Below are 12,170 nucleotides of genomic sequence, written 5' to 3'. Positions count from 1 at the left end.
TCTAATGTGATCTCATGACAAAATTACAATTGAAACATCTGATAAATGCTAAAACGTCACCAATAAACATACAAAAAACTTTCAGCACTTAAATAAAACCAACTTTTAATGTAGTTTTGTAGTTCCAGTGCCCACTGTGTTTTTTTTGTGTTTCTAAATTGTAAATGTTTCAGGCCGATTTTTCCCTCCCAAAATGTGTTTTTGTGTTTCTCAGTTGTTTTTTATTATATGATGGTTTTGTGGAATATTTACACATATTTACAAATCTTATAGGTATAAGTGGAAATGCAAAAAGCCATAAACAGTCCATGGTGCGATTGTTATACCACAAACTAAATTCAACATGTCTTTGTATGTTGTTGGTGCTCTACAGCATGTCATTCGTTACACTGAAAACTAAACACTTCTAACGTTATATCATCAGAGTAAACATGTTAATGGATTTAATAGCAGGATCACGAGAACGTTTCATGAATCTTTTGAGTGGATTACCTTCCACACCCCACTTTAATTCATTATACTCCAACCCCTGCCTTGCCCCCTACACCCAGCTGTTCCGAGACATGATGGCTACTGTGCCACAGATGATTCAGCAGCGACTTAAAGCAGGCTGGTGGGGAATTTTGTGGAGTTGGCCTGGATCGACCTCTGTGTCATGAGGATTTGTTGGAACATTGTGCTTAGCTGCCAGACCCTCATGAAAAGGGGCCTGATGCCGTCCCAACCGAAACACAATAAGAGCTCTGACGAGGAAGCCCCTGAAGAGGGATTTTATCCAAGACCCCTCTGTTCCACCTGTGACCCACCTTGGGCCAGAGGCACCTGCCCTGTATGAGAATCATTGCCTCTGCTACTGCAGCATCTACTTCTGACAAAACATCGTCCTCACCACCACCTTCACTTCGGAAGCAGAAGCCATCGCCTGCAGCTGCTTCCAATCCTTTTAGAGATTTGTTTTATGTGCAACGCCTTATGGTAACTCAGCTCAATCACCCAACATTTTTTACGTTTATTTTATATATTATAACCAGACCACAATGATCCGCTGTGGCAACCCTGAACTCACGGGATAAGCCAAAAGGACAAAAACAACAACAAAAAAAACAAACAAACAAAAAAAAACCACACAGCAGAGGATTAAACTGACCCTGCAATTAATGGATATTCTGCAGTCGCCTGCGCACCCCGACTCATTTTTTATTGCGCTAGAATCTTCTGAAGACAACATAACCCATTCATATACTATATTAGTATTTCTTAGCCATAATATACCAGAATGGTCTAACGTTTTAGTTACGCTCCGCTTTAGAAACAAGTTTTCACCGTCCCACCAATAACAGGCAGCATTCCGTCACCGCTGCGTCAATTCCGTCAAAACCACCGAAGAAGAAACAGCAGCCGGAAGTGCTTGGCTGAAGTGGAAACATATTAGCCTGGTTAGCCTGAAGGCTACCAGTCTATGATATGAGTTTTTTCAACTGAACTGTAAGTCTTTATTTTGTTTGTCCAGAAACTAACTCTGAATCTATTTTACTGTTATTATTGAGCACGTAACCTGCACTGTTAGCATGTAGTTTAGCTCACTTCCTGTCCGACTTTAGACGCAGTTAGCATTTAGCTGACTTTAGCTCACCATTAAACAGGGTTTTGTTAAAAATTAGCAGATTAATAACATCGAAGTGTTGAAGTGGAACATGTTTTTCACATACGGATCCACACCGGACCACAGAGCCTGGGTTAAAACCGAGAAACGGCTGAACTAAACCCGGGCTAACCGTTAGCTGGGTCAGGTGAGCCTCATTAACACCTGTACGGAATAAATAATCTATAGGTAAAGCAACTGTAAAGTTACCGATGTTAAAATGAATCGAGACATGTTCGAAAGAAAGTTTAAATAGTTTTAAACGTCTGCAAAAACTTTGATTTGAGACTTTGCTTAAAATAAAAGATTCAGTTAATTACCTCATCTGCTTAGTTTTTAGTTTATTCAACAGTTTTCACTAAATAAAGGTTAATATAAAATCTAAACATCTTCTATAAAAAAACTTAAATATGTAAATTATTAGTTATCAGCATGGTCAATTAATGTATTAATTAGTTGGTCAACAAAAGTTAAAATTTTATCTTTAGTCTGTAGAGTTCATATCAGCTTTTGCATTTTTACAGAAACAAAATCCGCTGTAAATACATAACAGAAGATGACTAGTGAACAGAAATTGTGCTACAGCATAACAGATAAAACAAGAGCCAAATAAATGTATATTGACTGATCGATAAGTTCCAAAAATACATATTTACTGTGGCCGCAGGTACACAACTCGAATAACTATAAAGAATGGAGACATGATTTATTCTGATTTTTCAGTGTTACGTCCTAATAATTATAATCAGGAACTGAAAACCTAAAAATAAAAGACATGCACAGTAAAATGAACTTAAATCAGTCAAATTGACCCATAGAAATAAAACTTAATTTGACTTGAAAGTTTGGGAGAACATGAATATGAACTGTGCCTTCTCTGTATAGATTACTGTATGTCAAAGTAATAACAGTCTGTTTAACCTGTATCAGACTGCTTGAAAAAGTTAAGGTTAAATGTGTGTGTGCGTTTTCCACAAACATGTTTGTACATTTCAGCCACATGCAGATACTAGTTTTTCTGTTTAGATGACAGACTTATCCCTTGATAAATGATATCCCTTGATAAACAGATGATGTGATTGATGTAGACTCTTTGAACTCTACTTTGTGCTGTGTCTACTTGTGTTACCTAAGTGACGTCAGTGGGTGCTGCCGTGGTGATGGCTCTGATCGAAGGTGTGGGAGATGAAGTGACGCTACTATTCGGCTCCCTGCTGTTGCTGATGGTGCTGCTGCTGGCCTGGATCTCAACCCGCACCCCCGAGCCACCAGAACACCTGTTTGCCTCCACAGCTGGCCCTGGCCCCTCGCTGGAGATTAGCCCCACTCACCAGGACACCCCTCACTCCTCTTCATCACCCTCTTCCTCCTCTTCACCATCCAGTTCAGCAAATGACAGCACGTCTACCGAGGCCCCAGCATCCCCCACCAATGAGAAGGAGGATGAGGGGAGAGTCAGGGAGGAGGATGTTGCGAGAAGCAGAGGAGAAGGAGAGGAGCCTTCATCTCAGAGAAACATGGTGGTCAGACTGAAGTTCCTGAACGATACAGAGAGAACAGCTCAGGTTCAACCACAGGATACCATTGGGTACATCAAACGGTGAGTACAGCAGTACTACTGCAATAGTAAAACTACAGTAGTACATACCAGAATCTGGTTTTGACCTCTGACCTTCTTCCGACCTTGCAGAACCTACTTTGCAGGCCAGGAAAACCAGGTCCGGTTGATCTACCAGGGGCAGCTGCTTCAGGATGATGCCCAGACTCTGGCCTCCCTGAACCTGGTCCACAACTGCGTCCTGCACTGTCACATCTCCCAGCATGCAGGACGGGGAGCAGCTGGAGGGCCACGGCCTGCAGACCAAGTGCAGGTTGCTCTGAATGTGGGCAGCCTGATGGTGCCACTGCTGGTCCTCATGCTGTCAGTGCTGTGGTACTGTCAGATCCAGTACCGGCAGTTCTTTACAGCCCCAGCCACAGCCTCGCTAGTTGGAGTCACCATCTTCCTCAGCCTGGTGGCCTTTGGGGTCTACCGCCGCTAGCTGCTCTCTGATTGGTTGCAGCTGGAGGCAGGGCCTCTGATCTAAGAGCGGGGACTCAAACCTGCCCGAGGAAATGGATGCTGACAGTTTTTTTTCTGTGCCCATGGAGATACAGAGCGTAAACTAGTACTTTTATTTTTAATTTTTTAAAAACATTTCTGTAGATTCTCATCATCATCATCATCATCACAGTGCCTCTTTATTCTGGTTTCTGGCCACTGGACCTGTCTGTCTTTACCTGTCTGTTTGAATAGGGAAGGAAAGTCATTTGTTTAAAAAACAACTTTTGAAGACAAATTCTATTAAATCATTAATTTATCCTGTTGTACTTTTTGTGTTGAATTATAGACACAGAGACCAGTACAGGTGTAAAGTCATCAGTAGCTCAGATTGGGTGTTGGTGTAGGTTTAATCTTTGGAGGAGCTGGAGCAGGGAATTGTTGATGGGTCCAGTTGGATCCTGACATTAATACATACAGTATTGTTTGTGGAAGGAGTTTAAGTTGATTTGGTGTTTTTCCCATGCATTTCCTATTATCTGTATTTTCCTGTATGCAGGTTCCAGCTACTCTAAAAGTGCAGTGTTTACCTATTTTTAACCAATCGGACTGTTTTTGGTCCAGGTATAATTAAACGTGAACTTCTCCACACTAGTTAGATGAAGGCGACACAAGGCCCAGTCGAACTTCAGACTATAACGGGTGGTTCAACTCTTAATGAGGGTTAGGGTTAGCACATCTCAAATCAATGACATGAGGGGAAAGTCAATGTTAACATAATGCACTGTAACCTACACCATCAGTAGAGTAAAAGAGAACCACTTAGTGTCTGTCAGTCTGTAACCTGGATTAGCTCATTTTGTGATGTAGATCTGTTGCCAAAAAACAAACCACTCCCCTAGATGACGTTAATCCTAAAGCAGTTAAAAAAAAAAAAAAAAAAGCGCCCCATCCCCACTTTTTTTACGGCATTCTGAAATACACAAGCGTCAAGTGTACAACCAAAACCACTGTAAAACACTATTAATTTAGAAAATGTTAAGCTTTAAAACTTCAATCATTTAAAACACATTCAAGACTATATATCAGATTACTTGAGACTTTTTAATGACACAAATTTTACTTCCACTAGTTTCAGTCTGGTAGAAACAGAACCACCAGGAAAGATTAGTCTTGGTTTTATTTAAAAATACCAAAAGTACTGAGTATGCAGAATGACATATGATCTAAAAGTTTAAGGAAACATGCAACAGTAGTAAAGTTTTACTACTACTAGTAGCACTGAAACTAATAAAGGATCGAACAAAAAGGTAACAATGTGAATGTTGATTACTGACACAGTTACAGTGAAACTCGTGTAGTTAGACAAACAGTTGGAATAGAAACATGAACAGGTCCTCGGTCTCGGATGTTTCCGCTTCATCAGCACTGAAATACAAACAGAATAGTGTGTAACTGAGGATCCAGGACAAATGGCTGAGCAAGGGTTTGACAATCAACAGTAAGGAAACATCACAGTGACAGACTACTGTGAGTACCTGCAGCTGTGCCGAAAGGTGTTCAGGCAACTCCACTCCTGCACCTTCCAGCAGGAGGATGGTTTCTGTCAGAGGGAGTCTGGAGGAAGATGAAGACTCTTCGGCAGCAGTGTGCTGACTCACCTGCTGTAGACTGAAGACACAGAGATACACCTGTTTACCTGTAGCCTTTGTGTCTGTTGTTGAGCTGTTGCCACAGACAGGATCATCTGCATCAGTGCTGAGCAGGTGAGACATGAGGGTTTAGACTGGGGCTAAGATCAATTCACAATACTTTTGACTAAATGTCTGTCCAGGAAACCGGGCGTCAGGCAAGAGCTGTTAACTGACCTGTTCTTTGGCTGAATATACGAGCAGTCTAACACAACCTGTGTTGGTCACAGAGCTATTGCTGCACAAACTTTTACCTGAATGAGATTTACACTGAGATCCTGGATAGAAAGGCAAGACAATGCAACCTCTAGAGCCTACATAGCGAAATGACCTTAAAATAACTGAGTAATGAAGAATCTTTATTCAGCACACACTTCTTTTCTGCTGACTGTCAGCACCAACTAAGGATGAATGATTGTTTTCAATTATATCGCAATTTAACAGAACACAAATTTCAAATAACAAAAGCTGTGATCAACATATATTATTAAATGCTACGATAAAAGGGGTTCTAGTAGGCATCATGTGCAGAGATCCTTCCTCCCTACCTGCAGACTACGTTACTGTGGATGAAGAAAGTTTAAGATAAGTTTACCTGCACTGGTGCTAACCATAGTGAAAATGGCCTTGGCCGAAGCAAACCCCAATTCCCGCAAGCAAGAGACCAAGTATCAAAGCAAAAGTTCCATCAACCATTAGGATATATTTTGGTTTAAAACAAGACGATGCACTGCAGGAAAAGGAAGAAATGGAAGGAGTTGATGGGAAAAATTCTATTAAGAACAGAAAGGTTGAATGTATGTTTATCTAGGTAATGTTTTTGACTGGGTTTGTGCACCCAAATGAGCAGGCACAGCCAACATTAAAGAAGTTGACATTACAACGTTATTACTCACTCTACAGCAGCAGCTGCTGTTATAATAGTAATGTCAGCAGTCACTGTAAGTTTGTTGTGCCCTGATTGGCTGTTCAGATTATTGAATCAGACTGGTCTCTCTCAGGAGTGGTGGATTCAACAGGCTGAATAGACTGAAAAGCCACTGACAGTGGTCTGACCAGTGTTTATTAGTTCTAACTGCTAACAGAGGAACATTATCAACTTTAGCTTGAATAATCACACCTCACTGATCTAAAGTCTTTAAGATGCTGAAATAGTTTATCAGCTGTCAGGTGATTTTACCTGTGCCCAACAGAGTCCAGTAGGTGCTGTGTGTACATGTTCTTCCAGTCCTGGATGAGTGACAGCAGAGAGTCTCTGAAGGGTCTCAGGTCCACCTGCAGCCAGCCATGCACAACAATGACCTCATCCAGGTGAGATACTTCCTTGCTAAGCCTGTGGAGGCTTTCAATCTAAAAAAAACAAACAGACTTAAACAGAAACCTTTTTGTCCTGCAGCATCCAGGCAAGGTCAGGGTAGTGACATAATTGTTACTTCACTGAACCTCACAGGTAGAGCCAGTCACACCTGATCAATCTCTAATAAACTGACAGACTTCATATACACACTTTTTTACTGGAGGAAGACACCTGGACAGTTGTCACTCACTTCTCTCCTAAAGTCCTTCAGGGTGGGTGGGGTTTCTTCAGTATCCAGGTCCTCAGGTCCTAGCTTTCTGCTGTAGGTCAGGAACTCCTGCATCACTACATTTCTGTCACTCTGCCACAGGTGAGCATACTTGTCCAACTCTGCTCTCAAGTGCTCCGCCTCTTCCCTGACCTGCAGCAGGTGACACATCACTTCTTGCTCCAATGCAGAGAGCTCAGGATTCTGCTGTAGAGACACCTAAGAGATGAGTTGACACATTTATTCTGGTTCCATTGTGTCTCATAAACATTGGCACGTGTTAAGACTGTGAGATGTCAGACTAACCTGGTAGTTGACATTGTCACCTGCAGAGATTCTGGGCAGCAGACTGGCTGCAGCATAAACATCACAGATTATGCCCTTCAGGTGATCACAAAGGCCGTCACCCACTGACGGCTCAAAAACACTTCCTGTTTCAGGTAGCTGCAGAGAGACGGCAAACAGCGCAGCCCTGCAGCTCTACACAAACGCAAAGGGGGGTTCACAGATAAAAGTGAGAACTCTTCAGTAACCAAAGTGTTACAGAGAAGCTGTAGTGCTCAGGTATGACCAGATCCACACACAGGTTCTAGCTTTTATGTCACTTAAACTAATTTAACTAATAAAGGTGTACCAGGTGTGTCTACCTGAGGGTTTGTGTTTTCAGACAGAAAGTGCAGCGATCTGAGCAGCAGCTGGAACAGTCCATCCTGGACTTGCGCATCAATGTGGTCCAAATATCTGACCCAGGACTCACAGGAGTCTGCAGCTGTGTACAGGGTCTTGTTCACCTGAGAGCCCAACAGAATCACATCAACATGTCAAACTCTTCCAACTGTCTGTCCCCCTCCCAAAGTGTTACCTGTGTTAGCTGGAGCAGCTCCTGTCCATCGTCTCTAAGTTGTTTGCAGCTCTGCTCTGATACTCCGTCCTCTAGCAGGGACTGATCTGAGCGCTGCAGCAGGTGAAGCTGAGTCCAGCCCTGCTCACAGTAGTGCAACAGTAACACATGTTATATCCCAAAGCCTTTAACTGACCAATTCTCAAGTCGACCCTCATGTTGAAAGACAAATCCCTAATACATGACTTTCTTTCACAGAAGTTTGTGAAATGCAGGCTAGAGATTTACAAGAATAACCAAACTGTAACCAAACTGAGGTATGAGAGAGGCTGACTGACCTTGATGATTTGTGTTATGGCATCCATGTTGGCTCGGGCTTCACTCACTGTGGAGTGAAATATCTGCACTTTCTCTGTCTGCTGCTGCAACACCTGCTGCACAGCTAAACAAACATGCATAAACACTCACTACAAGCACATCAAGAGGCTGGGTGATGTATCTTTAGTTCAGTTTTTAGCAGACATGGAACATTTTCAGGCTCGCTATCGAATTAATTATATATTACTATACTATACTATAATTATGACAGGCCAAGTATATCTGGCCACCTGTGTTTTCATTTTTTAATTCCATCCATGATCATACTGTCATGGATCAAGTCTGAGTAATTGCAGAAGAGAGAAATAACAGTCCTGACAGATGGAAATCAACTACAATTTCCCAGAAATGTTTGTTTGTGTTTTTACAGCCCAATACACAGTTAAGGACTTTTGATTGCACAGCTACTCCTGTTACAGGGATTTCAATATGTGAAAGAACTCTCTATATGACTAAAATCACTAAGGGACAGTGTATAAGTCACAGAGGTATTGCTTGGGTTTGATTGCAACCTTCAGAACCCCAGCTGCTCTTCTGCAGGTCTGACAAAGTCTGGTAAAGGTCCTGCAGCTGGTCCTGGATCAGAGGAAGCTCCACCTGGAGGACATCAGCTAATACCTGACAAAAGACCACAGTATCTCACATGACGTCTACCTACAGATCATTTCTTCACTGCTGTTAATCGACTCTGGCACATTTAGAAATATTTACTTCAGCTTTTCTTCTCCTGTTTTGTTTCTTTTTGTACATTAGATTAGATATAATTTTTATTAGTTTTAAGCAGATCTCTGTGTTTAAACACCTACTGTATACCTGAAGTGTTTAATGGTAAGTGCTGTTGTCAACAACCTGGCTTTATGTTCAGCTTCAGGACCAAAACCCTATTTATGGGTGGGTGAGTGTACCTGATTGTAGCAGGCAACCATGTGACTGAGATTCCGGTAGCACTGTGTGATGTCATCTCTAGACGTGAAGAGTGGAGATGTGTGGGGGCCGAGCTCCACGTCTCTGTCCCTGCTCACATACCTGAACTCCCTTAACACTGATTCCAACTGGTAACACAGAATTCATTTCAATCACCTACCAGGTGGTCCAGCTAACATTAAAGTAAAACTTTTATAACGTCCATAAGTTATATCCCTGTACATGTTGTGAAACCAGTTTTTAAACTGACCTTGTGGCTGCAACCAACTTCCAGCATGCCTTGGTCATTGTGTTGAATCAGAGTTTGTTTCAGGATGACTCCACAATCTGAGTCCAGCTGAGTGCTCCAGTCTGACCTCACTCTATCTCTAAAGAGCTGCAGCAGGTTCACGATCTGCCGGAACCTGTCCATGACCTGCTGGGTGTCTTCTGAGTCCATGCACCTGAATATCACACAGAAAGTCCTAAGTCAGGACCAACTATGCAAAGACCCGTTGAGACCCCTGCTAGGTATACAATTTGTGTTTGCAGTGGGGTATGGTCTTACAGGTGTTCCACAGCCCTGTAGCTCCTCATAGAGTCTTCAGCCCGGAGTAGGAGCTGCTGAGTCCAGCAAAGTCTGGCTGCGGGCGTTGGAATGAACCTGCTAAATCTTTCTGACTTCTCCCTCTGGCTGCAGAACAGCAGTTCTGTCTGATCCAGCTCCTCCAGGACCATCTTCTTTAGCTGGATCAGATAAGGACGCAGCTGCTCAAAGATCACAGGTTGGTTCAGAATGAACCTAAACATCTTCACCAGCTGAAACACAGACCAGAATGTTAGTGCTGAGACTTCATCAATTTTGAACTTTCTATGGCTTTAGTTTACGGTATAAATTTGCCTGAATGCTTTTAAACTTCCCTATATTAAAATATTGCTTCTAGCTGAAAAGCTCCTCCAGATTACTTCACCTGGAGGAGTTTTTCATCATTAGGAGTTCAGATAATGTCATCTGGGGGAGGAGGTTGACCGTGATTACAAACTTCATAGTGTGAGCAACAAGACGACTTCTGCACTGAAGCTTCCTCCAAATAATGACATCTAGAGGTATTTTTTAGCTAGAAGTAGAGAAATTGTGATGTAGGGAAGTCAAGGGGAACTTTACAGGCATTTATGTACATGTACTACCCAAACTAGAACCAAAAGAAGCAAGTTCAAAATCAGTGAAGGCGTCCTTTAGAGGTTCAGACTCGTACCTTTGCTGCAGATGAGGAATTGCTGCAGTCTTTGAAGGCTTTGCTGAAGATCGACACCAGCTGTTTCTCCAGATCTGAAACCTGAACCTGAAACTGACCCAGATGCTGCTCAAACAACTGAAAGGGAAAATGAGGAGGAAAGAGGTCACACACAGCTTGTCAAACAGAAATTACCTCAGAAAAATAAGCTCACGTGGTCATTAGGGTCAGTGGGGTCACTGTTGCACTCTGAAAGAATCGTCACATTGTGTAGGAAGTCCTGATAAACACCCTGAACTATAACTGTCCAACAGTGGCCACTGACACCAGACAGCACTGTCTGGTCCAGCTGCTCCATCTGCAGACTGACACACAGCACCTCCTGCAGGACAAGACAGAAACATACATCCTAAATTTCCAGTAAACCACTGCACCAGAGGGGTTCCCTCACATGCAACCTGAAAACCTACTAACAGGCTCAAACCAATCAGAATGTAATTACTTATGATATAAATTCTGTGAAATGTTGTGTTAACAATTAATAAAAAGTTTCTGTGTGCTACAGAATTTTTAACTGATTCAATTATTATATTTACATTTAATGAATTAGCAGACGTTTCTATCTACAGTCAGTTATATTTTTATACACCAGTAGAAACCTATGTGAGTGTGAGTTTGTGTATACCTGGATGCTGCGCAGACGCTTCAGGAAGTTGTCCAGGTGGAGAAAGACCAGGTATGGAGGAAAGTTCCAACTCTGGCAGACTCTGTCCTGCAGCAAAGACAGACAATAACCTGCCTCACATATACCCCCTGTGCCCCAGTCTGCGGCCTAGAGCTGAACAAATTATGTTAACATCCAGGATTAACAAAGAGAAGAGGAACCACAGCCTCCTTATTTTTTGTTCCCACTGGATCGTGGAAAAACCAGGACCAATACACAGATTAGGTTAAAAATGATCAGCCATGATCACAAAGCAGTTTGTTGGATCTCTATGTAACTATGAGTCGACCACAGGGCATGATGAGAAATACCTGCTCTCATCTGAGTGAAGAGTGACACAGTGAAGAGTGAATTCTCTTCCAATTAGATTTGTATTTGTTTTGAATTGGACTGCAGCTGTACCTGATTCAGGTCTTCCAGCTGACTCCTGACCCGACTGTACTCGTCTTTGAAGGTTTGCAGAGTTTGGATCACAAGTCTGACATCATCCAGGACCAGACCAGGGTTTGACAACAGACCATGCAGCACTTCTTTCCCTCGAAGGAGCTTCCTGCTCTGCAGAAGAAGATAATGGTGTTTGTCTGAATTCAAACATCAAGACTTCACCAGATTCACAGACTCATGGGGATTCTTCAGACTAAATAGTATCAGGGGCCGTGTTTGGTTTGTTTCTAAGAAAAATCTTGATGTTATCATTGAGCACATATATATGTTGAATATACATGTAACAATGAAATTCTCTCTCTGGGTTGAACCCATCTCCCGGGGGGAATAGTGGGCAGCCACAGGGGTGTTGCCTAGTGAGCTAGCACTAAGGGATGGACCTGTTGGGTAGGCTGGGATTTGATTCTGTAGACTTCTGCATCCCATCCTGCTGCTCTACCCATTGTGCTACCAGGCCGTCATACTGTAGGAACTACCCATCATAGAACGTTCCCGAGATCTACTCACTCAGCAGGAAAGTTGTGATGCGATGTAAGTGAGGGCATGCAGTCAGTGTGCATTAATGTAATAATTTGTGGTGTGTCAGAGGACTTTGTGACATCTAATGAAATGTGTTTTTCAAACTTTACCTTCAGAGTACTTTCTTCTGGGTTGGGATCATTTCTCTACACATCCAAGTAGCTTCTTTATTTGCATAAGTACCGAA

At 42.5% G+C, this 12,170-nt stretch overlaps 2 protein-coding genes across 2 annotated transcripts; one reads left to right on the top strand and one right to left on the bottom strand.

The window, feature by feature from the left end:
* Window positions 1-1,361: 1,361 nt before the first annotated feature.
* On the top strand, window positions 1,362-4,003 carry tmub1 (transmembrane and ubiquitin-like domain containing 1). Its single transcript, XM_067475270.1, has 3 exons — window positions 1,362-1,485; window positions 2,777-3,242; window positions 3,333-4,003. Exons 2-3 carry the CDS (start codon window positions 2,803-2,805, stop codon window positions 3,682-3,684), a joined length of 792 nt encoding a protein of 263 aa, XP_067331371.1. The 5' UTR covers window positions 1,362-1,485; window positions 2,777-2,802; the 3' UTR covers window positions 3,685-4,003.
* An 831-nt stretch (window positions 4,004-4,834) lies between these two features.
* Window positions 4,835-9,519, bottom strand: LOC137098733 (dynein beta chain, ciliary-like). Its single transcript, XM_067475269.1, has 11 exons — window positions 9,333-9,519; window positions 9,064-9,210; window positions 8,671-8,776; window positions 8,119-8,222; window positions 7,802-7,921; window positions 7,587-7,730; window positions 7,246-7,419; window positions 6,922-7,158; window positions 6,555-6,724; window positions 5,222-5,354; window positions 4,835-5,111 (listed from the first exon to the last, which is right to left on the bottom strand). The coding sequence occupies exons 1-11, from the start codon at window positions 9,492-9,494 to the stop codon at window positions 5,106-5,108; spliced, it is 1,503 nt and encodes a 500-aa protein (XP_067331370.1). The 5' UTR covers window positions 9,495-9,519; the 3' UTR covers window positions 4,835-5,105.
* Window positions 9,520-12,170: the final 2,651 nt, after the last annotated feature.

This window comes from Channa argus, chromosome 14 (assembly GCF_033026475.1).
Source record: "Channa argus isolate prfri chromosome 14, Channa argus male v1.0, whole genome shotgun sequence".
Lineage (NCBI taxonomy): Eukaryota > Metazoa > Chordata > Actinopteri > Anabantiformes > Channidae > Channa > Channa argus.
The sequence above is the reverse complement of the archived record's forward strand: the minus strand, read 5'-3'. Positions and strand labels throughout refer to the sequence as shown.

What these genes read in the sequence shown, in the direction of transcription:
- tmub1 (XM_067475270.1), top strand. Translation starts at nt 2,803, where the DNA reads ATGGCTCTGATCGAAGGTGTGGGAGATGAAGTGACGCTACTATTCGGC. An exon ending in ACCATTGGGTACATCAAACG is followed by an intron (nt 3,243 to 3,332) that starts GTGAGTACAGCA and finishes CCGACCTTGCAG; the next exon opens with AACCTACTTTGCAGGCCAGG.
- LOC137098733 (XM_067475269.1), bottom strand. Translation starts at nt 9,494, where the DNA reads ATGGACAGGTTCCGGCAGATCGTGAACCTGCTGCAGCTCTTTAGAGAT. An exon ending in GTGACAATGTCAACTACCAG is followed by an intron (nt 7,159 to 7,245) that starts GTTAGTCTGACA and finishes CTCATCTCTTAG; the next exon opens with GTGTCTCTACAGCAGAATCC. An exon ending in TGAAGGACTTTAGGAGAGAA is followed by an intron (nt 6,725 to 6,921) that starts GTGAGTGACAAC and finishes TGTTTTTTTTAG; the next exon opens with ATTGAAAGCCTCCACAGGCT.